At 46.3% G+C, this 25653-nt stretch overlaps 2 protein-coding genes across 2 annotated transcripts; one reads left to right on the top strand and one right to left on the bottom strand.

Moving 5' to 3' along the window:
- The first annotated feature begins 4118 nt into the window (after window positions 1-4118).
- Window positions 4119-4880, top strand: LOC127234711 (ATP synthase subunit d, mitochondrial-like). The gene is made up of 2 exons (XM_051201804.1): window positions 4119-4321; window positions 4520-4880. Exons 1-2 carry the CDS (start codon window positions 4119-4121, stop codon window positions 4878-4880), a joined length of 564 nt encoding a protein of 187 aa, XP_051057761.1.
- Window positions 4881-6989: 2109 nt separating this feature from the next.
- On the bottom strand, window positions 6990-23223 carry Chst6 (carbohydrate sulfotransferase 6). The gene is made up of 3 exons (XM_051201767.1): window positions 22981-23223; window positions 11609-11680; window positions 6990-8262 (listed from the first exon to the last, which is right to left on the bottom strand). Exon 3 carries the CDS (start codon window positions 8245-8247, stop codon window positions 7063-7065), a length of 1185 nt encoding a protein of 394 aa, XP_051057724.1. The 5' UTR covers window positions 8248-8262; window positions 11609-11680; window positions 22981-23223; the 3' UTR covers window positions 6990-7062.
- Between the last annotated feature and the right edge of the window lie 2430 nt (window positions 23224-25653).

The raw sequence follows: 25653 nt of genomic DNA, 5'->3' as shown, positions 1-25653 counted from the left end.
CATGTTGCAAAGTGTGAATAGAGTCATTGCTGGTTATTCATTGGTTATGTTGTCCTTAACCATGCCACAGGGCACTACCAATCAAGGCTGGGCAATCTTTAGTGATGACTGCACTTTGGCAGAGTGATAAGATACTTGTAGCCAGCAACACAAATCTCTCTTCTGGGTCCCCAGACTTGTCTTTTCTGTCCCTACCTTTTGCCTTTGTTCTGAACCCCATCTGGGTTGATTTTAAGGGTTGTTTACTGTGCCAGGAGTTTGCTCTGAAGTTCAGGGTTCACCCCAAGGCTGTGATGCTCTATGTGTGGAAAGCTAAGCAGTTGTTGGATGTATGTGGCAGGGTGCCCCAGCACCTCCAGAATCAGAGAAAAAGGAGTGAGTCACTTGGCTAAGCATGGAATACAGATAATATTCATCATGCCATCACTAGAACCTGTGACTTGCAAAGGAAACTCATGGGTTGTCACTGTCAGGCCAGGTGCTGAATCTTCTTATTCTCAACTCTGGCATCATAAGCTGCTAAGCTACTTCATCTTACTCTGCCTGCATGTACCATAACAATTAGGATGGTCTGTTCCTGGGCTGACTCTTTCATTTGACACTGGACTCCTTTAGGGAAGAGGTGCAGCTGGTTATTTTATCTGTAGTGACTGGCACAAAGCAGGAAGACAAGTTGGGGAAGAATATGCAGGCAGGAAAGGGATCAAGCAGAGGAACTGCAACTCTCTACCATACTGCTCAGTATTTTTGATTTTTAGGATATTTGTAGACAAGTGCTTGGGTGATTCTCTAACTTCAAGGGACCATGCCACAGTCAAGGTCAAATGGTATCACTTTCTAAGACTATGGTGTGGTCTTTTGCTGTGATCTACTTTCATTCCTAGTATGGTTTATTTGCTGGGATCATTAATATTTAAGTCAAAGCTGTGAGGTTTTTGCTTTTGAGTTTTTTTTTTTGTTTTTTTTTTTTTGGGGGGGGTTGTTCAAGACAGCCATGGCTGTCCTGGAACTCATTCTGCAGACCAGGCTGACCTTGAACTCAGAGAACCACCTGCCTCTGCCTCTTGAGTGCTGGGATTAAAGACATGCATCACTACCACCTGGCAAAGCTGTGAGTTTGAATCCCAGCTCATATATGGACCAAGTCTTTCTGCTGTGGATCCCCAAATCCATATGTTGCAGTCTTGTGCTGGGTATGGTGGCATGCACCTGTCATCAAGAAGAGAAGGCAGGGGGCCCGAGTTTGAGGCCGGCTCAGACAACACAGTGAGCCAACAGGGAAGAAAAGAAAGCCAGAAATAATAAATCCCAACTCCAAAGATGATGGCATAAGGAGGTGGACTGAAAGGCTAAAGCCCTCACAATGGGACAGGTCTCATTACAAGGTAAGCCTGAGGCTGGCTGGGACAGTGGTGCAGGCTTGTAATACCAGTGCTTAGGAGGCACAGGCAGGAAGATCGTCACAAGCCTGAGGCCAACCTGGGCTACTTAGGTACATAGTGAATTCCAGGCTACCTTGGGTGTTATTCTAATAAATAACAAGCCCTGGTCTCAAAAATAAATAAGCCCAAGAGAGCTGCCCTTCTGTGGGCTCACAGGACTAGAAGAGCCATCTTTACAGAAGTATTATTCTTTAGACATTGCCTGCACCTTGCCTGTGGGTTATAAAGTACACAGTCTGTGCTGATGGACCTTCATGGTCAACTTGACTGGAATGAGAATTACCTAAGGGATTAGTAGAGCATGCCTCTGGGTGTGTCTGTGAGGGCTTTATCTGAGACCATTAGACCACAATGGCTCTGACCTAATGAATGGATGAATGGCTTGAATGACTGGCAATATGATGGAATTATTGGAAGGTGGTCAAACGGAGGAGCTAGCTGGAAGAACCCACCACCCTAGGGCTGTATCTCGCTCTGGCCCATTCGTGTATCCCTCTTTTGTTTGTTTCCTGGCCACCATGTTGTGAATTGCTCTGCTCCTCTGTAGTCACAGTGAAAGGACACCACTGAAACCCTGAGCCATCTCTCCTGCCCTGGTTCCTTCCCTGCTGAGTTTTTTCTGAACAGCTATGAGAAAAGTGACACATACACAGTGTTAGGAACTAGCAGCCAGCTGACCCCGGCGGGACGCTCATGGCCCTGTCATCGCTATGTCAGCCTTACCTGGCTGCCAGAGGACTCAGTTAAGCATGCGCAAGCCCCTTTTAAAGCAAGTGCGCCAAGTGCTGCACTCTCTCTGGTTTCTCTCTTGCCCCCCCCGGCTCGTGCTCTCTCTCTCTTTCTCTCTCTCTCTCTCTCTCTCTCTCTCTCTCTCTCTCTCTCTCCTACTTTCGGTTGGCCACCAGCTACCCACTTTTTCTCTCCCTTCTCTCAATAAACTCCACGTGGGCGCTGAGTCTGGTGTTTGTGTTTCTTAGGCATAAGCTGCAGCAAAAGAACAACACACAGTCTAAGGCATTTTGTTAAGTTAGCCTAAAGAGATCAAGGTCATTTCCTGAGCTGCCCACTAATAAATTGGGGTTTAGCCAGTCTTTAATTCCAGCACTCAGGAAGCAAAGGCAGGCAGATCTCTGTGAGTGTGGAGCCAACCTGTCTATATAGTGAGTCCCAAGACAGCTAGGGCTATGTAGAGAAATGCCCTCTCAAAAGATAAACAAATAAATAAAACCAGGGATTTAAATATCATGCTCACATTGTCAGTATGGGAGAAACAGGTTTTTATGTGGCCTCAAGCTTCTAAAGCTTGAAAGATGAAGGGGGGGTGGAAGTGTAAATCTCAGTCGGTAGCATGCTTGCCCTGCATGTCTAAAACCCTAGGTTTAGTCCCAAAACCACATAAAACAGGTATGGAGACATAAAGCCTAGCACTCAGGAGGTGGAGGAAGTGTAATAGGGCAAAGGTTTCTCCATCTTGTCTCAGCTGAAGTCATCTTTGGTTTCTGCCCCCTGCCCTGAAAAGTCCTGTGGGAAAGCACCTAACCTTGTTCTAGAAGTTGGTGATCAAAATGTCCCAGCTAACTGCATATTCTTGGCTCTTGTTAGATTGCTTGGAACTGCTACTGCCAACCAGGCTGTCGTTTTTTTCTGGGTTTTATTTTATTTTGTCTTTTAAAAATTCCTTGTAATATGTATTCAGGACTGCTCTCTGAGAAGTGTTTCTCTCCAGGCAGTGCTCGCCGGCTTAATATAGACTCTCAGTTTGAACTTTGGTCATGCTGAGTGGTCTTTGGGTCTCTACCCCACAACAACAGGATCATAAGTTCTAGGTCATACTTTGGAGATAGTTTAGTAGGTATAAAAGCATTTGCTGTGCTGAGGACCTGAGTTCAAATCTCCAGAACCCACATAAAAGCTGACCTATGTAGGTGTAGGTGTGTGTGTGTGTGTGTGTGTGTGTGTGTAATCTCAGGGACCTACAGTGAAATAGGAGGTGCAATCAGGAGACACCAGAAGCTCACAGACCAGCTAGTCTGGGGTGCTCAGTGGAAAAAACAAAACACCCAGTTTCAAAGAAGATAGAGATGGTTCTGAGGTTAAGGACACTAGTTTCTCTTCCAGAGGACCTGGGTTCAATTACCAGTACCTACATGTACATACCTACATTATCAGGTGCACACACACACACACACACACACACACACACACACACACACACACACACACCACACTCCAGAGCTGAAGAGAAGACTGAAGACTCATGGAATAAAGGCACTTGACACACAAAAGGCTTACAATGTGAGTTTGATCCCTGGAACCCACAAAATCGACCTCTGACCTCCACACATGACCTCACACACACACATCATGCATACAGTGATAAGAAAGTTAAAAAAATGTTTTAAAGGTGGAAAGAGAAGACACCCAAGGTTGTCCTCTGATCTCTACGTGCATATATACCCACATTCATTCATACACATAAATTGTGGCTTGAATGACAATGGCCCCATAGGCTCATATATATGAATAGTTGTGTGTGTGTGTGTGTGTGTGTGTGTGTGTGTGTGTCTGTCTGTCTGTCTGTCTATCATCTTTCTGGCTGTGTCTCAAAATGTGAGCTCTCAACTTCTGCTCCTTGCTGGAGACAGTGCTCTGCCAGGGACAGTGAAGGATCCCAAGATGACTGAGTGTAAACTTGCTTTAAAAACCATTGATTGGGTAGCTTTTGTGGACATCATATCCCAAAACAAAAAGACAATTGCAAACTCCCTAAAGTCCTGGAATGAGACCCTCCATACCAGGATGGCTGGGGAACCACTGGTGATTAACTGGGCTTATTACAAGGCCAATGTGGCCAAGGCTAGCTTGGTGGATGATTATGTGTTTTTCTGTTTTGTTTTCCAAGACAGGGTTTCTCTGTGTAGCTTCAGAGCCTATTCTGTAACCCACATTGTAGACCAGGCTTACAGAGATCTGCCTGCCTCTGTCTCCTGAGTGCTGGGATTAAAGGTGTGCACCACCACCACCACCACCACCACCACCACCACCACCACCACCACCACCACCACCACCACCACCAGGCTGGTGGATGATTTTGGAAAGAAGTATAATGCCCTGAACATCCTGGTGACTGAGGGTAAATACATGGCCCTGGTGAACAATGAGGAAAAGGAGGATGTGAAGAACTGTGCTAGTTTGTGTCTGAATCCTAGGTCAGGATCCAGGAATATGAGAAGCAGGCTGGAGAACATGAAGACCATCTTTGATCAGATGACCCTTGATCACTTGAATGAAATCTTCCCAGAAACCAAGCAAGACAAGAAGTATCCATACTGGCCTCAGCATCCCATTGATAACCTGTGGAACAGGCCTGGAGAGAGTGCCAGCCCTGCATTCCAAACTCTGGATATTAAAATAAAACATCTACATAGTGAAAAATAAAAAGATGGGAGCTCTGAGCTACTGCTCTAGGGCTGTGTCTGCTGCCATGCCCCCTGCCATGATCATCATGGACTCTAACCCTCTGAAACCATTAGCCCCAAATTAAATGCCACACTTATGCTGAAAATCAGAAACTAGCAACCATGATGATGGTGATGTTGTAGCAACAGTTAAGAGTTCCTGGATCAGTGTGTGTCCCTGTGCGATTTGCAGTACTCAGTGTGGACTCAAATCCACTTCCTTGTTCTCACCAGAGAAAGGAAGCCTGCCCTTCTTTTAAATATTTACTGTTTACTTTCTGACTGTTGTTACCTGAGCTTAGGACTAAGCTTTCAGCACGTCCAGTGTCCCTTGGATGAGCCCTTTGCTGTCAGAGCTAGGTGTGGTTTGCAGGAAGTATGCGTACTCTGTCTAGAAAGACCAAGGTAAGGCAGAACCATCCTTTAAGCCATTTTTCCTTCAAAGCTCCTGGCAAGCCTGAGTTCCAGGCACCCCATGACCTGCCCCCACCTGCCTCCCAGACACTGACCCTGCCAAGCTCTCACTCTGCCGCTGGTTATGCTTGGCTTGCTGCCCAGATCTCCCAGCTCTCTCCCTCATCTTTTATCTCCTTCTAGGCCCCTCCAGGTTACACTTGGGATTCTCAGCTCTGAACCCAAATTTTACCATTTCCTGTTCCCTTAGTTGTATTTTATGAGGGACAAATATGGCAAGGTATCATTGCTGACAGGAGACAGATCAAAGCAACCCTGAGTCATCTCTTCTTACCACTCTGCCTCCAGAGCAAATCCATCTCTCCTTTCTTCACCCTTAAGATGTGACTTCGGCTGGGCGTTGGTGATGCAAGCCTTTAGTCCCAGCACTCAGGAGGCAGAGGCAGGCAGATCTCTGTGAGTTCGAGGCCAGCCTGGTCTACAGGCTCTAAAGCAATACAGAGAAACCCTGTCTCGGGGAGGATGTGACCTCAGACAAGTCCTGTTATTTCTTGGGATGCTTTTCAAACATGGTAGGCTTTAAACTATAAGTTGGATCATGCAGCTTATTTATGATGTTTACTTCCATAATTAGGATTTTTCACTTCAGGACAAATCAAAGGCTCATTAAAAATTCATTTTCCTTAGGCATGGGGCATATGCCTGGGCTCCTTCCTAGAAGGTCAGACAAACATTCTAAGAGGAAACCACAAAATGCATCCTCTCTGATTTCTTCTTGACTATGCACACAACTGTCCTACTCTTTGATGGACCATGAGACCAGGGCCCAGAAGTGAGCAGACATCAGGGTGAGCAAATGAGAGGCAGGTGCACAAATTTTAGGATCTCGCCTACAGCAGACGGGGCCTGGGACACCATTCCCAGCTATTACATGGTGTTATCAAAGAGGAGAGAAAGTAAAAAAGGAAAGGAGGTCTGGGTCTGGCTGCTCTGTGGCCAGAGGAAATGGGCAGCGGTTTCACTTTTGTAACAGAGTGCTTGATGGGAACCCAGAGCCTGGATGACTCAGAGGGAACACATTGAAGGGGCCAGACCTCTGTTTTGGCAGCCATGACAGGCTGCAGAAAAGACATGTATGCCTCTGACTCAGCACATGGCTGACCTTGTTGGGCCTGCCCTAGTCACCAGGAGGTCAGATAGTCTCCTCATGTCAAGGAACCAATCAGAAGTTAGCTGGCAGGAATCTGGATGTGCTTTATAGCACAAGTGGCACAACAGTGCAGAGCATAGCAACTGCCCTGAGAGGGCCTATAGGCCATAACAACCAGTTGACCAATCAACACAGGACAGGTCGTCCACGCTGGGACGGGCACCAATCCTGAGACTGTTGCTTACCCCTTACTCTGCCCAATAAGTTTCCCATCTCTCTGTTTCTCCGGGTCCTTCTCCAGCCATCCTCTGCCCTTCGGCCCGAGTTAATGCACTTAGCTCATTAAACAACAGTAAAAGACTCTGCTTTTGCATCAGAACAGGTCTCTTGGTGATTTTGGGATTCAGAATCTGGGCAAAACATCATAATCTGGGGAGGAAAAGAAATATGGAATTTGGACTCAATCCTTTCCTAGTACAAGGTAAGACCACCCACACACTCCCAGCCACTGTTAGTGGACTTCTGGTTTCTCCAAGCCCTTTTGTTATCATACTCCAATAAGCACTAACATCAGAACAGGGATTCTCCACTAAGACTCTTAAGATCCTGACTGTCCATCGGTGGAAGAAGCCCACTTGAAACTTGGACCTCTAGGCAGCAAGAGGTCCAGAGAGAGGTCCCGCTGCTCAAGCCGGGAGTGCACGGGTCGGTAACCCAGCAGCTTCAGTGCTCCAGCGCATAGTTCCTGGACCCGCTGGATCTTGGCAAAAGGCAGCGTGTGACGCCAGGCTTGGGACACATTGAGCGCATCCCTGGATGAGGTCTTGAAGGCCTCGCGGCGTGCGCCTGGCCCTGACCCATGCGTGATGTTGTGGATCCAAGTCTGGAGCTGTGGTGTGAGTCTCAGGCCAGTGAAGGCATAGAGCTCACGGATCTCAGTGAGCGGGTCCCGGGCCAGATCTTCGTAGCGCACTAGACGGTAGCGATCTTGCAGGAAAGGCGGCGGCTTATGCAATGCGGCCTCAGCGATGCGCACATGGCTACGGCACACCTCACTAACCACGCGCAGCCGTGGGTCCACCTCCACCCACGTGCCGTTGGTACCCAGGACGATGCCATTGTCCCGTGCCAGCGCCTTGGCAGCCTGCTCTCGTGAGCGCAGCACCGCGCGGGGGTCGCGCACCAGGTGCACGATACGCAGGTTGAGCGCTGGGTCACTAAGCAACGGGTAGAGAACTTGGAGGTTAAAAAAGCGCACCTCCTTGAGTACTATGTGGCTATAAGAGTTACAGGATTTTCGGGCCAGGCTGAAGGGCCGTGTTGCGCACAAAGTCTTGCACACCTCCTCGTTGCTGATCTTGCCGCGTCCGAAGGCATTGCAGACCGGTGGCGAACACAACGCACGACTTACCGCCCACTGGAAGAGATCTGAGATATTGCGGTGCCAGGGGAGGTAGGCATCAAAGACGTCCATGTCGCACAGGAACACTGAACGGATCAGGTCGCGTACGGCCATGTGGAGCGTAGGGGCACTGCCCTGTGACAGGGCATCCCACACATGCCAAGCCGGCTCCATTAGGTAGAAGACATCTGGGTGTTGGCTGAAGAGTTGGCCCACGAAAGACGAACCCGAGCGCCAGGAAGACAGCACCAACACGTGCACATGCTCCCTACTGCCGGCTGGGGACAATGACATTTGCCGGGAGACCAGGAAGACTAGGATGCAGGTCTGTGCTATCAAGAGTGAAAGCACAAAAACGCTGGAGAAGCGGGGCAGCCGCATGCCTCTGGTTAGGGCCTATAAAAAGGGAAGGACAGGGTTAGGGACTGTGGCCTGAGCTCACATCCCAGGTCCAACTTCAGCCCTGTGCAGGTTGCATTCGATAAGTAGCTGTAGGAGGACCCTAAACTTTGTTCCTTCTACCTCCAGCTCCTAAGTGCTGGTGAAGGGACCAGCCCCACCCCTCCCCCTTAGCAGCCATGACAGGCTGCAGAAAAGGCATGCAGGCCTCTGACTCTCAGCACATAGCTGACCTTGCTGGGCCACTAGGAAGTCAGATACCCTCCTCGTGGCAAGGAACCAATCAAAAGTTAGCTGGTGGGACTCTGGATGTGCTTTATGGCTCTGGGTAAAAGTGGCACAGCATGCAGAGCATGGCAACCATCCTGGGAGGTCCTGTGGGCCATAACAACCAATTGACCAACACAGGGCAGGCTGCCCAAGTCTGGAAGCACACCAATCCTGAGACTGTTGCTTACCCTTAGACACTCCCCTTATGCTGCCCATTAAGTCCCCCCCCCCAACCTGGGGTTCCCCTGGGTTCTTCTCCCACCATCTGGAATGAATGAAGGGTCCCAGTTAATGGGGTTAGTTCATTAAACAATAAAAGACTCTTTACTTTTGCATCAGAATGGATCTCTTGGTGACTTGGAGGATTCAGAATTTAGGCACAACACTCCTATGTGTTACCACACCTGGTTTAGCAACTAGTTTTTGATTTGTTTTGTTTGTTTGTTTGTTTTCTTTTTTCAAGACAGGATTCCTCTGTAATAGTTCTAGCTGTCCTGGAACTATCTCTGTAGACCAGGTGGACTTTGAACTCACAGAGATCCGCCTGCCTCTGCCTCCAGAGTGCTGGAATTAAAGGTGTGTGCCACCACCACCTGGCCTGCAAATACTAATTTTCAAACAAATCTACTGCCTTTTGCTTAAGAATCCCTTTTATGGAGTTACTTTTGGGTGACTGGCCATAAGTACTGCCTGTTGTTCCTTTGTTACAGTTTTAGGATAAAGCTGGAGGCGGGGTGTCCTGCATGGGGGACCACGTAGGAGACCATAGCGGATTCCACAGCAGGGCAGGGTGACCGAGGTGGAGGGAATAATACGCCAGGCAGAAAGAGCTTGAGGGAGTTTATTAGAAAAGGGAGTGAGGGGGAAGGTAGAGACATAGAGACACCGGAACAGAAGAGAACAGAGGGAGAGTGCACACATGAGTAGAGAATGCTTGCTTAAAAGGGGCAAGCTTTGCACATGTGTACCGAGTCCTTATGCAGCCCCATAACGTGTGGCTTAGCAATGACGTGGCCACGCTGGGTATGCTTGCCCGGCACATCGTTAGGGCATGGAGTCAGCACATTGCCAGTTTCCAACACTGGCAGGCTTTTCAGGATGAATCCTGACTCTTCCTGCTCTGTGATCTTAGCACTAGACAATCTCTCTGTGACTCTATTTACCCATCTGTTAAAGGGGAATAATATAGGTGTCTGGCTTCCTGGATTTGTGGAGGATGACTGAAAAAAAGCATAGAGGAAGGGGAGTAGTGTGACTCCCAAGATTGAAGACTAGAACTTTCTATGGTACAGTGTGCTTCCATGTTGTATGATTTTTTAGATTAACAAATATTTTTGTTACTAAAAGTTACATGATTTTTATAACTAAAAGTTAACAGTATTGTAGAATATTACTTTAAGATGGGATACATTTGTTTATGCCATGGGACATTTATTTAATGATGCAAAGATGTATTGCTTTTGTTGTTGTTGTTTCTTTTTGTTTTTTTTGAGTCAGGGTTTCTCTGTGGTTTTGGAGCCTGTCCAGGAACTTGCTCTTGTAGACCAGGCTGGTCTCGAACTCACAGAGATTCACCTGCCTCTGCCTCCCGAGTCCTGGGATCAAAGGTGTGCGCCACCACTGCCCAGCCAATATGTATTGCATTCTTTTATGTTGCATTTGTTTAACTCTGTGACGTTCTGTTACTTTGCCTGTCTAAAACACCTGATTCGCTTAATAAAGAGCTGAACAGCCAATCACACCAGGCAGGAGAAAGGATAGGCAGGGCTGGCAGGCAGAGAATAAACAGGGGGAGAGATCTGGGAGAAGATCTAGGAGCAAAAGGAGAGGAGAACACCAGGGGCCAGCAACTACAGAGTAAGCAACTACAGAGTAAGAAGTAAAGAAAGTTATACAGAACTAGTAAAAGGTAAAAACCCAGAGACATAAGGTAGACTGGATGATTTAAGTTGAGAAAAACTGACTAGAAATAAGCCAAGCTAAGGTCCGGCATGCATTCATAAGTAAGAAAGAATACACCTTTGTGTGATTTAATTGGAAGTTTGGAAGCTGGGTGGCAGTCTCCCCCCTCCAAAAAAAAAAAAAAAAAAAAAAAAGCCCAAAGAACAAAGAAATAACCAACAATGAAACAGGGCATGGTAAAATGGCTCAGCAGGTAAGCCACTTGCTGCCAGGCCTGATGAGCTGAGTTTAAATTCTTGGAATACACATGTAAAAAGACAGAGCTGATTCCCCAAAATTGTTCTTGGCCCTTGACCTCCATATATGAACACCCTCCCCCACACACACACAGAATGGGGATGTGTATCTTAGTAAGCCCTGCATTCAATCTCCGGCACAGCATAAGCCAGGCATGACAGTGCACTCCAGTAACTTCAGCACTTGGTAAACAAGGGGGGAGGATCAGGAGGTCACAGGATCCTTAGCTACACAGCAAGTCTGAGGTAATCACCTGTGACTCTCTTTCTCTCTCCTCTCTCTCTCTCTCTCTCTCTCTCTCTCTCTCTCTCTCTCTCTCTCTCAAAGAAAGAAGCAAGCTGTGAGGTGGTTGTGCAAGCTGAGCAGAGGTGGTGATGTACACCTTTAACCCCAGCACTCTGAGAGGCAGAGGCAAATAGATCTCTGTGAATTCAAGGCCAGCCTGGTCTACAGAGTGAGTTCCAGGACAGTCAGGACTACAGAGAGAAACGCTGTCTCAAAAAACAAAAACAAAAACAAAAGAAGAAGATGGGGGGAGAAGACGGAGAAGGAGGAGAAGAAGAAGAAAACACAAAAGGGCCATAGATAGAGTTCAGTGGTAGAGCTCTTATCTGGCATGGGCAGGCCCCAAGGTTCAACACACACACACACACACACACACACACACACACAGAGAGAGAGAGAGAGAGAGAGAGAGAGAGAGAGAGAGAGAGAGAATAGGTAATATCTTTGCCATCACCTCTGGACCTCTGGGGAGAAAATGCTGAAGCTGGGATGGACTCCATGGGTTTCAGAGGAGCCCAGGGAAGTGGGAGGCAGAGCAGAGGTATACCCATGGCAGGCTGATGGCCCTTCCCCTGCTGAGAGTACTCACTGCTGTCCAGGGCTTAGAGAGATGCTTGTGTTGATCACAAATCCATGGGAGGTACCTGGAGGTTCCTTGAACCTAAGAGCTCAGGAGGAAGACTGGTCAGAGCCGCTGGAGGGAGATAGCCCCACCCAAAGATAGCTCTCCAGATAGAGGCAGAGTCGTCCTGCCATTGACAGTTTTCCAAATGAGTGTGAGCTGATGGGTTTTCCTGGTGCAAGGAGGAGAGAGGGCTGGCTTTGAGTCCCCAAACTGCCATGCAGAGACTTTAAAGCCTGGAGCAAGTGGTTTGTTCTAAGCTTTACTATCTTCTGTAAATGGAGATTGCAACCTTAAATCTTTGTTTTGAGGATGACCTTTGTGTTGAGGTGACATTTTGATCCTCCTTCCAAATGTGATTACAGGCATGCATCACCATGCCTGGTGTAGGAGGGACCAGGGATCAAACCCCAAGTCTCATGCATGCTAAACAAGCACTTTATTCACCAAACCCCATCCTATGGCCTCCAACTCTCTATCACCCTGCCTCAGCCTCCCAAGAGCTAGAATTACAGGCACCTGTCATGATGTCCAACTGTGGGGGATGAGATTGTAAACACCTGTGAGGAGAGGACTTGGCATGGGAGATCTCTGCCAAGATGAGCCATTCTGAGATCACTTACAAATCTTCTAGAATAGTTTTACCTCTAATGTCTAACAACCCCGTTCCCTTGAATAGGTCTCATTTGTCCAGCATGTAGGAGCAGCACTAAGCCAAACTTCCATACCTCAAGGTCCTAGAGTTTCCTATCTATGTATCTTTGCTTCTGCAGATGGTCCCAGGCTTCCTTTCTTTGAACGTAAGAGACTGAAACATTCTCCCTGCTTTTGTAGCATTTTTCTCCCACCTCACCTGCTTCTCTGTAAATATCACACTGAGAGAAGCTGAGGGCTAAACTGTGAATTTGGTCCTTTCTCTGTGCCTGCCTCTCATCAGGGCTTGGGAATGGGTAGAGAACACTTAAAAGCTGTCTTACCTGCCGACTCTGGAGGTCTTTCTAGATCACACACCCAGCCCTGGAAACCCCAAAAGACCTGGAGTAACTATCTACCTGTCTGCATGAGTCACCATATTTGCCAACAAACACTAGTTGCTTTATCGCTGGGCGGTGGTGGCACACACCTTTGATCCCAGCACTCAGGAGGCAGAGGTAGGCAGATCTCTGTGAGTTCGAGACTAGCCTGGTCTACAAGAGCTAGTTCCAGGACAGCTTCCAAAGCCACAGAGAAACCCTGTCTTGAAAAACCAAACAGAAAAGAAAAACAAGAAAAAGCAACTCAAAATCCAAATAAACATGACAATAAAACTGTTTTCCTTGGGATTAGATTCACCTAGCTATTAAAATTGTAATAAGGGAGTTAAAGACAAAATAGAAGGAATGTGGAAAGCAGAACAAAGAGAGATAACATGGAAACATACAAAAGAAAACAGTGCAGGGGTCTAATGAGGAAGAGTGTCTGTCCTGTCGGAATTGACAGTGTAGTTAGAGACATTAAAACTCCCCATGGGGGCTGGAGAGATGGCTTAGAGGTTAAGAGCACTTGCTGCTCCTACAGAGGGTGAGGTTTGGTTCCTAGCACTTACACTCACAGTTTACAACCATCTATAATTCTAGTTCCAGGGGATCTGGCTCCCTCTTCTGGCCTCCACAGGGACCAGGCATGAACACAGTGCACATACGGGCACTGGGGGGGGGGGGGGGAACAACCATACACAGAAAATAAAAGCAAAGCAGTCTAAAAAAGGAAGGGGACAACTCATCCATGGATGGTCAAAAGACCAGAAGAATGGTGGTCAAGATGACTGGCCCAGACACTCAAGCTTGGAAGGGTCATGCCTACTTTTCTCCTGGGTTCTGGTCTAATCCACCCCTCTCCTTCTCCTAGCCCATCTTGCACAGTGCCTAAAGGACCATCTAAATCTGATTGTGTCCATCTACTCATGCTGCTAATTCTCATCCAGAAGCATCTACGTCAGAGTTCATCCATCAAAAGAGCACCCAGGTCCCATGACCCCAAACCCTCCCTTTGCTGGGTAGTGCCTTCTCCCATCTCCACATGGAATAATCTCAGTTTCCTCTGATGTAACTACTGCCAGGGTTTCTCAAGGCTCGCCCCTCTGCCCTGTGCCACACTCCATTTCTCCTTCTTGCCTGCAGGCAGCACTAGAGTTGGGATTGTGGTTTTGGATTTTTTTTTTTAAGTGTCTGTCAGTTCTTAGGAACCTGGTGTGGGGTTTGGCACTACACAGGCACAAGTGTATCTACTAGGCATATGTCCTTTGCAAGACAGCCTTTAAGCTGGACATGGTGTACTTACCTGTAATTCTAGTATTGGAGAGGTAGAGGCAGGAGTATCAGGAGTTTAAGGATAGCCTGAGCTAAATGAAATCTATCTAAAAATCAACTTAAAAAAAAACAAAGCAAAAAACCCAACAACAAAAAACCAACTGTCGTGGTTGGAATAGAAGTGGCTCCCATAAAGCCACAACCCCAGAGAACCTAGGTAACAAAGAGGACCCCAAGAGAGACAGACACATATGGACCTGCTTAGGAAGAGGGAAAAGACAAGATCTTCTGAGTGAATTGGGAGCATGGGGGCGGGGAGGAGGGTGGGAGGGGAGGAGGGAAAAAGAGTGGGGAAAATATATAGCTAAAAAAAATAAAAGAGTAACAGATACTGTGACTATCATGAAAATAGAGGGTTAACATTCATTGCAGATATCATATTCCTTTTAGATGAATAAAACTTCATAGACACAAAAAAAAAAAAACAAAAATAAAAGAATTGACATCTATAGACTCATGTGTTTTAATGCTTGGTCATAGGGAGTGGCACTATTAGGAGGTGTGGCCTTGTTGGAGATGGGTGTGTCCCTGTAGAGGTGGTCTCGTTTATGCTCGAGCTACATTCAGTGTGCTACACAGTCTCCTCCTGTAACCTGCCTATCAAGATGTAGAACTCTCAGCTACTCCTCCTGCATTACGCCTGCTGCCTGCACGACACCATATCCCTGCCGTGATGGTAACGGACTGAACCTCTGAAACTGTAAGCTGTTTTCCTTTATAAGGGTTGTCATTGTCATGGTGTCTCTTCACAGCAACAGTAAACCCTAACTAAAACATGTTCCAAAACTGGCTTATCTATATACTTACCCCTTCAAATTCCTGGCCTCACCTACAAGTAGCTCAAGAATGGAACACCTGGGCTGTAGAGATGGCTTATCTTGCAGAGGACCTGGGTTCAATTCCCAGTATCCACAACGAGTCTCACTACTATTCATAGCTACAGTTCAAGGGGATCTGATCCCTCCCCACCCCAACCTTTGCCGGCATCAGACACACATGTGGTAAACAGACATACATTCAGACAAACCATTTGCACACATAATATGAAGTAAATAAATCTAGAAAAGAAAAAGGAAAAAGGAACAGAACACCTGCCAATCCCCAAGAGAGTGAGAAACTGCCATCATAGACGAACACTGAACAGAGAAATAATGAAGTCCCAATCAAGCTGGCAGCATCGTCTAAACATCTGGATCCAGGTGTACAGATTCTCCACTGGAGAAAGCACGACACTCCTCCATAAACCAGTGCAAGATGAATTTCTGTGACAACCAGGGCTTCTGGATTTAATAGTGGATACTGGTGGTACACAGAGCTTCTGGGTTCTGGTCATGCTATTTCTCCATGTGGGAGCTAAATACATAATGTATCAGTACTGTGTAGTGGTACACACCTGTAATCCCAGCACTTGGGAGGTAAAGGCAGGAAGGTCAGTTTAGTGTCAGCCTGGGCTCACAGGGAGCTACAGGACAGCATGAGCTATATGAGTCCCTGTCTCAAACAAAACAAAATGTCATCAGGACAGCTTGGTAGTACATGCCTGTAATCCCAGCATTTGGGAGGCAGAGGCAGGAGGATCATGAGAAGTTTGAAACCAGTTTGCTCTACATCTAGTTGAAAGATTATCTCAGAGACAGAAAGAAAGAGAGACTCACAGAGAGAGAGAGAGAGAGAGAGAGAGAGAGAGAGAGAGAGAGAGAGAGAGAGAGAATGTCCATCAAGATACTTTTTGATGTTTTTTTTGGGGGGGGGTTTAGTTTTTTGAGACAGGGGTTCTCTGTGTATTCCTGGCTGTCCTGGAACTCACTCTGTAGACCAGGCTAGCCTCAAACTCACAGAGATCCACCTGCCTCTGCCTCCTGAGTGCTGGGATTAAAGTCATGTGCCCTCACTGCCCAGCATGCTCTGTGTTCTTTGCTCTTTTATGAGGTGCTATATTTTAGTAAAACAATTTAATTAGACCATGAGTATCATGTCAGGAAAAATTTGAAAGGCCACAGGAGAGCCAGGTGTGGCCACTCATTCCTGTAATCTCAGCACTCTAGAAGCCAAGGTAAGAGTACTGCCGAAAGTTTGAAGGCAGCCTGGCTCAATGATGAGTTCCAGGGCTGCCTGGATTTTAGGGTGAGACCAATGAGTACACAACATAAACCAGACACCCCACCGTCCAAGTCTAGAAGGAGTAATTAATTAGACTCTTGTCCTGCATTTCTTTCTGTGGTATTCCTTAAATATCCCTTACCATTTCATGGCCTGAGAGATACTAGGAGCGCTGCTTTCTGCCTGGTTTGCAGAGGAGAAAGCCGAGATACAGGGCAAGGGATGTCTGCCACCATAGGCACTGAGCTAGGACCCAGGAACTTCCAGCCAAGCTCCATTAGACAGCTCCTCTTGTCATCAGCCTGTCCCAGCCCTGGTGTGGAATCTAAGAGAGTGAAACATAATACTGGCAGGCTCAGATTTCTCTCAGCTTGGTGTCAGCAGGAGGCCATCCCTGCTCAGGAATCCCAATGGCTGGGCACATTGGTGAGGAAGTCAGTGGTAAATGTCACGCCTCGTAAAACTGTTGTGATAGAGTCCACATGTTCCTTAGGGAGAAGGATGTGTAAGAGAGGGAACAGAGAAAAAGAGAAAATGAAATTGAAAGGAAGAAATCAGAGAAAAGGAATTGGTCTTGTGATGGATCATGAGGCAGCATACCTTTAATCCTTGCCGAGGCAGGATGGTCTCCAAGAGTTTGAGGCCAGCCTGGTCTATAGAGAGAGTACCAAGACAGCCAGGACCATATAGAGACCTTACCTCAAAATAGACAGATAGATAGGTAGACAGGTAGGTAATTTTTAAAAATTAAAGAAGCAGCATAGTAAATATACTTGCTTAGGGATCCGAGCAGTTCAAGCCCTTTCTATTTGCTGATATGATCCTTGAAATGAGGAAGTGGGCTCAATTATTGTCCCTATTTTACAGAAGAGGAAGCTGAAGCTTAGGAAGATTAAAGCTCACCTTTAGGATCCCACACACCAGCTGAGTCAGAATCAGAACTCTAGCAGCTTACCCACGGAGGTTAAAAGGATTCTTTGCCTGCTTAGCCCACATTTCTTTCTGATGTGTACCTTGAAGTTACTCCAAGCAATACCAATTATGTTAAAAATGCACACATACCAAAGAGCGATAATAGATGAAAAAGGCAGGAACAAATACCAGATCTAGAGTGTGACTTACACATAGGATATTAAAGAATTCCTGTGAGTGGGTAAATGATTTAGGAAGTGATGGGAGATGTCATTCTGTATATATGTTTCTCATACTGGTTAATGAATAAAGCACTGTTGGCCAATAGGAAAGCAAGATGGTCAGGACTAGGAGACAAGGTGGATTCGAGGAAGTAGTAAGGAGGAGTCAGCATGGAGAGACTAGGGAGACCAGATGCCTGCCCCACTCCCCGGTAAGAAGACCACGTGAAAATACATAGATCAACAGAAATGGGTTAATACCTAAGACAGAGCTAGCCGTTAAGAAACTAGTACCTGGCCAACAGCATTATATCAAATACAGTCTCTCTGTGTTAATTGGGGCTGGCGAGGGGCGGGACAAGACCAGCAGCGGCGGGAGAAAAAACCCTGCTCCTTACAAGGAAGACCTTTTTTTTTTTTTTTCCCAGAGAAGATACACAAATAATTGACAAGTACATTCTTAGTCACCAGGAAAATCTCCAGGTAGGGCAGCTAGCTGTTGATGACGAAGAGGAGTGGAGGGGCTAGAAGGATGGCTCATGGGTAAAGGGCATGTGCCGCTATGCCTGGCAACCTGAGTTTGACCCCTGGATCATATAATGGAAGAAGAGAACCAGCTTCTAATAGCTATGCTCTGACTTCCATGGTGCATATTTCCAACCATAAATGTATATTCCTTTGAAGAGGGGATGGGCACTATGAGTTTGAGGCCAACCTGGTCTACATACCTTATTTCAGGCTAGCCAAGGCTACAACGGTAAGACTATGTCGCATAAAAAGAAACTTTTGCCAGGACAGCCTCCAAAGCCACAGAGAACCCCGTCTCAAAAAACCAAAAAAAAAAAAAAAAAAAAACTTTTGAAAAGAGATGTAGTAGAGTGATTAAGTAGCATGTAGTACTAAGCCAGTTGGGAAGAGGGGAAAGAGGGAGGGAAAGAGGAATGCAGAACTTTCAGGATTCACACACACACACACACACACACACACACACACACACACACACACCATGTAGCCAGCCTGGCCTAGAAACTTGCTGTGTAGCCAAGGCTAACTTTGAGCTCCTGGCCCATTTCCCTGGTTCTGATATTACAAGCATGAGCCAGGATTTTAAAAATTACAGGTGTTAGTGGAAATAAGAGAAACCAGAACCCTCATGCAGTGCTGTGGAGAATGGAAAATGGTGCTGTGGAAAATCGTCTGCTAGTCTGGCAGTTCCTCAGAGGGCTCAACAGGCTCGGCACATGATGTAATAATTCCATGCCAGACTATAGACCCAATAATAGTGAAAACATATGTCCACTGAAAGCTTGCTCAGGAGTTTTCATAACAGCATTACTTATAATACCAAAGCAGAAACATCCCAAGTATCTATCAACTGATAAGCAAAATTATTGTATTCCTCACAATGGAAAAGTCTCTGCCAAGAGCCAAGAAGATGGTTCTTCAGGTAAAGGTACTTGCTGTGTTGCCTCAAAACCTGAGTTTGATTTCCCAGAAGGATAGAAGGGTAAGAGTGTCTCCCCAGATTTGTCCTCTGACCTGCATATGTGAGTTGTGGCATGCATGTGCCTATACTCAAACACACACACACACACACACACACACACACACGAAGACACCAAAAGTAACAACAACAATAATTATTAATAAAGCCAGATGGTGGTGGCGCACGCCTTTGATCCCAGCACTCGGGAGGCAGAGGCAGGCGGATCTCTGTGAGTTCGAGACCAGCCTGGTCTATAAGAGCTACTTCCAGGACAGCCTCTAAAACCACAGAAAAACCCTGTCTTGAAAAACAAAACAAAAACAATGATTATTAATAATGATAATAATAAGTAAAGAGAATTATCTGGCAATAAATGATAAACTGTGGATACATATAAAATTCAACATTGTTTCACTTGTGGCCGACTCACAATACTGAATACATTATACATTCTAAACAACAGTTTAGATCCCAGAACTCAGGAGGCAGAGACAGGAGGATCTCTGTGAGTTCAAGGCCAGCCTGATCTACAGAGCTAGTTCCAGGACAGCTAGAGCTGTTATACAGATAAACCCTAACTGGAAAAACCACAATCCAATAATAATAATAATAATAATAATAATAATAAGAAGAAGAAGAAGAAGAAGAAGAAATTTGAAGGTATGTGAATTATATCTTGATAAAGCTGTTAAAGAACACATAAGAAAATGGAAAAAGAAGTATGGAAGGGATAACATCAAATAGTTAGTAGTGCTTCCTTTTCAATATAAGCATGTTACAGGTGTCTCTATTTTATTTCTGAGATAGAGTCTCATGTATCTCAGGCTGGGCTTAAAATACATAGCTAAGGATGGCTTCAACTCCTGTTTCTCCTGTTGTCTCTTCCCAGTGATGGAATTACAGGTATGTGACACTAATGGTTTTCTTTGTTAATCTTAGATTATTTTTAGTAGGTTAAAAAAGGCATGGGTGGCATTGGTCTCCAGCCTTTATTGCTAGAAAACATGCCTGTAAATCCATCTACCAGCTGACCTGAGTACCCATCAGACCAGAAAAGGCCAGGGGCATTGGTTTGGAGAATCTTTTCCTATGCGCTGAAAGGTATTTCTAAGCCCATCTTCAACTTCTCTTAAGACTGTTTGCTGTGCCAGACTGTGACAGAAGATATGACTGCTCTGATATAAAGTCTTGGCCAATCAGCCATCCCTGTTAGTTCTGACCATGAAGCTGCATGGTGGCTGCCAGGGACAAGGATCTTGGAGTTGCACAGTACAAATGCAGCAGGAGGAATGAGACCTGCCTTCTGGAATCTATTCAGTAGATAGGGGCTAAGGGTTAGAGTGTGTGCCTAGCAAGCATAAAGCCCAAAGTCAGTCCCCAGCATGGCATAAAACTGGGCGTGCTGACGTATGTTTGCAGTCCCAGCATTTGAGAGGTAGAGGCAGGAGGATGGGGGGGGCAATGCTGACTTGGATTACATGAGACCTTGTCTAAAATCAACATCATTTGTTGGGGAAATGAATTAAGATCAGTCTGGAAAGCCAGGCCTGGTGACACAGGTTATATTCCCAGCTGCTTGGGAGGAAAATGTTTTGAATTTTGATTTTTCCCCCCTATTCTCATATCACAATCACAGCTGAAGACCTCTGGGATCCCCAGAGTTGTTGGGGAATTCTGTTAGAACAAAAGTAGTCAGTTCTGCAGCATCTCCGAATCTTTTAAGTCAATTCAAGTCTGAGTCAAGCTTCCTGGAGACAGTGTTGGACAGAGCACACAGTTCGAGGACCATGTTCCCACCACCATTTTTCCTTCTATAAGTGTTAGTTAACATGCCTAAGATTGTCTGATTGGCCCAGTTAGCAACTGGGGTTCCCACAATTCCTTCCTGGAGTACCACCAATTTACTTAACTGGTTCATAGAACTCAGGGGAACACTTATGTCCATCATTTTGTTACCAAGGATACAGACTATGAGACACACAGGATGAGGAAGGAGGAGTGGCTTCGTGGTCCCCTCCAGGTGCATGGCCCCAAAGGAGTCTCTCTGACCTCTGCCCTTCGGGTTTTTATAAACACTACCCTGTATGCCTAATGCTATGCTGGGTGTGGAAACCCAGCAAGGCCTGTCAGTCTAGATTCTTCTTGACTTCTCTGTGCAGTATTCCTTCCTCCAGGGTATGGGGTATGGGGCAAGACCCTTCATGACACTACTTTATACAAGGTAGGTCAGACAATTTCTGAGCAAGCAGCAGCTCCAAAGTAGGGGTGGAAGAGGGGTAATTTGAGTTTCTGTGACTGACTTGGGGAAAAAATGAAATTCTATTTTATGTGATCTGCCTTGGAAACAGAGTTCTAAGCCAGGAACTGTCAAAGTACATAACCAGGTGGCAGTGCACACCTTTGATCCCGTCATTTGGGAGACAGAAGCAGGTGGATCTCTGAGTTTGAGGCCAGCCTGGTCTGCAGAGCAAGTTCCAGGACAGCCAGAGGTGCACAAAGAAACCCTGTCTCAAAAAACCCAAACAAACAAAGAAATCATAGAAACATACAGATAGAGGGATCCTAAACTACGAAGGGCCTTTCCCCACAGTAACACATTTAGCATATTCCTGTGTTTCCTGTAGAGCACTGATAGAAAACATCTAGAATGTTCTCTGATTCATTTTATTAATCAATGACATAACAACAACAAATAACAATTGCAAGAAGCTATCTTAGAGATACTAGGGCAAATGACACCTTCCAGCATGTAGAATCTTCCAAAGTCTTGGTCATAATCATAGTCTATGAACCTAAGAGAAATTGTTCGTAAGAAAAACCCCAGCACAGCAGCCCTAAGATCTTGAAGACCCTCTGCCTGTAACAAAGACAGCAAACACAGGAAGAGACAGCACAGGTGTGCACAACGCTGAAGACTACAAGAAATAATGGCTGGAAGCCTAGCTTTTGGAGCCAGTCTGGGTTCATTTCCTGTGTCAAGCCAGTCACTAAACCACTCTGGGTCCAGGTTCCTTGGTAAAATGAGAATTTAACAAGCCACCCCACCCATGGGGCTTTCACACAGCCTTCCATTCACAGTAGCTCTAGAGCTGGTCTATAGGCATTCATAGCTTCCAGCCAACCAAGTCCTCCCTGCCAGTCAAGCTGCAATTTCCTCAAAAGATGGCTATTTTATTTTTTAGCTAAGGGCATGGCAGAACACTCCTGTAATCGCATTTAGGAACCTGAGACAAGAGTACGGAGTTTGAGGCCAGGCCAACCTGTAGGCAAAGTAATCTGGCCTCAAGACCCCAAAACCTTAAACCCTTCTAAGCATGGGGGAATTAAATTTGTTTTAAGTGACACTTAGCTTTCTTGCTTCCTGTTTAAGAGAGAAGAGAAAGTAGAATTGGCGTTTTGGGGCGCACATATACTGAGGGCCAAGAGAGGAGAGCCCATCGCTGTGAGGCTGAGCAGCCAGAAGGAAGCCAGGCAACCCATTTTCTAGGTCTGCTCCCAAGTTGGGTTTTTTTTTTTTTTTTTTTTTTTTTTTTTTGGTTTTGTGTTTTGTTTGTTTTTTTTTTTTTTCCTTAAACATTCTGTGACAGAGCTCTTTTAAAACATGTCTTTTGAAAAGCACGTTTAAATGTATAAGTGATTCTTAGTAGATGGGAGAGATAAAGAAGGCTGAAGCACCCGAGGACCATAACAACCTACTCTCCATGATGAAAACACAGCACCTTTCCACTCTCTCCACCAACCCTGACTACTCTGCCAGACCCATAGACTCCGCCAGCTACTCCCTTAGTTCAGCCCCAATCCCTCCTTGGAGTGGAACACCCCACCTGGAGACCTGATTACTCATCTGCCCGAAAGCTTGGTGTTCTTCCACGAACTAGCCTTGGCGCCCCAAGCAGGACTCTCTCCCCAGGCTCAACAAAATCGCCTATGACTGGTCCCTTCCGAATTCCACCCCACAGGCAGCCGTTCTTCTCTGGGAATCCGTGGGGACTGACTTTGTTCTTATGATCCCACAGCGAAGAAGGGACATCCGATGGCATCAGCCAGGAACTCTAGAAGTTACCTATGGGAGCCAGGGGTGCTAACATATTGGAAACAACTGAAGACCCCCAGGCAGTATGAATCTTGAAATAGATAGGAGCCCCAGCAGAGAATGCAGAAACAGAAGAGCAGTAAGTAGATGTTGGGTGCAAGGGTGCTAGGGTTACCACGCAGACTCGGATCCCGAGCCCTGAAGCAGCCGCCCCCAACCCAGCCGGTGCCCCGCTCTACCTGAGCTGCTGGCTGCGCTGCTCCGCGCTGCCCGCCCGCGGCGCATACAAAGAGCCGCCCAGTCAGTGGTGGTTCTTCGCCCCGGGCCGCCAGGGCGGGAGCACAGCGAGGAGGCAGCCAGTTGGCCCCGGGCTCCACAATCCTCCCCAGACAGTACCGTGGGGCCACGCCTAGGGATGCGGGTAGGGGATTGCGAAGCCAGGAAGAGGGAGGACACAGGTGGGCTTCAGGAACCACACTGACCGCCCCCCCGACCCCCCTCCCGGGAGGTGTGGATGATCAAGCCTACTGGCAGAGCCACCGCTTGGACCGCTAATGGACCGAAAAAAATCTGTCCCCGGAGGAGAGAAGCTTCTGGTAGGACAAAAGGCCCTTGTGCAGGAAATTGAATCTTTATCTTGCCCCCTCCTCTGAGGGTGGCATCTTTGCAACTATCCAAACAGACACTGATTCCAGGAGGACCCGGCTGCCTTCTGGGCAACAGAGGAGTGGGGGAGGGGCCGAGAGGACAGGTGGCTTTTGGAGCAGGAGGACCAGCTGCCATCCCCTCCGGGTGCAAGCCTCTACACAGAGGTGCGGGCTTGATAAAAGGTCCAGATAAACACTGGACACGGGTCAACAAATAAAGCACTTTTGCGTCTTACAAGCAACAGGGCAGAGCCCAAGCGTACGCAGCTGGGCTTTGTGCTACACCTGTGAATTTGTGGTGGGGTCCAAGTCCCTGCTGGGGAGAGTGTATCAGTGCTGGCTTTCCGGGGTGCGGTTTGGCAAAATGAAATTAGGATCCTTAACCATGGTCACAAACTTTCTGAACTAGTAACTCCTTTCTAGACCCCTCTTAAGGAAATAAACCAACAATGGAGATTTATATATAACTTTTAAAGACGCTGTATTTACCACAAGGGGAAAAAGTTGCAAGGAACACACACACACACACACAAAAGACCAAAAAAAAAAAAAAAAAAAAAAAAAGGGAAAAAAATAGAAAAAGAAAAGAAAAAGAAAACCCTAAACAAACAAAAACCCCCAAACTGTATTCTAAGAGAATGCCAGCCATTAACTTCTGGGTAAAGGATTTAGATGGCTGTTATCTTTAAAATTTTTTAAGTCAGGGGCTGGAGAGATGGCTCTTCAAGAGGTCCTGAGTTCAATAACCAGCAACCACATGATGGCTCACAATCACCTATAAGGAGATCTGGTGCCCTCTTCTGGCCTGCAGGCATACATGCAGGCAGAACACTAAATACATAATAATAATAAATAAATAAATCTAAAAAAAAATTTAAGTCAGAGCTGGTAGTGGCACACACCTTTAGTCCCAGCTCTTAGGAAGCAGAGGCAGATGGATCTTTATGAGTTCGAGGCCAGTCCGGTCTACACAGTGAGTTTCAGGACAGCCAGGACCACAGAGAGAAATCCTGTTTTGAAAACAAAGGGAAAAAAAAAAAAAAAAAAAAAAAAAAAACCAACCAACCAACCAAACAAACAAACAAAAAACCCCAAAACAAAACAAAAAACCTAGGCTGGAGAAATGGCTCAGAGGTTAAGAGCATTGATGCTCTTCCAGATGTCCTGAGTTCAATTCCCAGCAACCACATGATGGTTCACAACTATTTGTAATGAAATCTGGTACCCTCTTATGGCCTGCAGCCATACATGCAAGCAGACCACTGTATACACAATAAACATTAAAAAACAAACAAACAAACAAAAAACACAAAAGTTTAACATCAGACTTGGTGGGTCACTCCTAATTCTAGCACTTGTGAAACTGAGGCACAAGGGTACTGGAAGTGTAAGGCCACCCTAGGTTACAGATCAAGACCCCGTTTCAATAACAATAAATTTCACTGTTTGTGTAATTTACACATTTTTCTCCAGTAGTCAGGATTTACCTAGTCAAAAATGTACAAAACTTACTTCCAAATGCATGGGTATGAAGAAGGAAGAAGGAGGGAGAGAGACAGAGACAATGAACAAAGCGAAGTGAGAGCTTTGTTAACCTAGGCCTCACCTTACTCAAACAGAAAACTGAGCCAGTCATTGACAGAATCAGAGCCCTTTCCCTGTTCTCCCCATGATCAGTAGGTAATTAGCTCAAGCTCTGGCTCTCTGGCCCAATGGCAATTCTGTATATTTTCCACAATTTTCCCCTGTGTGACTCAGGCCCAGAACTACCCAACCAACATCTGATCTGAAAATAACTTGATACTCACCCAACACAGCTGTAATTTTCCAGCCCTCATTTGCCATGTGGGGTTTAGGCAGAACACTGTCAGAACACAGCTGTTGAAGAATAGCTAGAATAGTGTGCAGTCTCCTTTCCTATTCTTCCCCCACCCAGGGCCCCTGCCTTTCAGAAGCCACAGGATACTTTTTTTTTTTCCAGACATTTTAATTAGAAACTATAAAACATCATTGAGTTCTCTATACAAATTTTGCACGGAATAGTTTAATATGATGCAAAGTAGTCTATATCTTTGGTCATCTTTCCAATCTTGTTACCTTTTCCCCACACAATATATTCTGATCATGTGCCCCAACCCCATCTCCTTATTTTATTTCATTGAGGCAGGGTCTGTTTTCTAACTCAAGGAGGTCTTGAACTTCTGATCCTTCTGCCTCTGCCTCCAGAGTGCTGGGATTAGACTTGTGTCACCATGGGGATTTTAT

The sequence above is a fragment of the Phodopus roborovskii genome, unplaced genomic scaffold (assembly GCF_943737965.1).
Source record: "Phodopus roborovskii unplaced genomic scaffold, PHOROB, whole genome shotgun sequence".
In the NCBI taxonomy this organism is placed as follows: Eukaryota; Metazoa; Chordata; class Mammalia; order Rodentia; family Cricetidae; genus Phodopus; species Phodopus roborovskii.
Note: the sequence above shows the minus strand (reverse complement) of the source record. Positions and strands in the feature narration are given on the sequence as shown.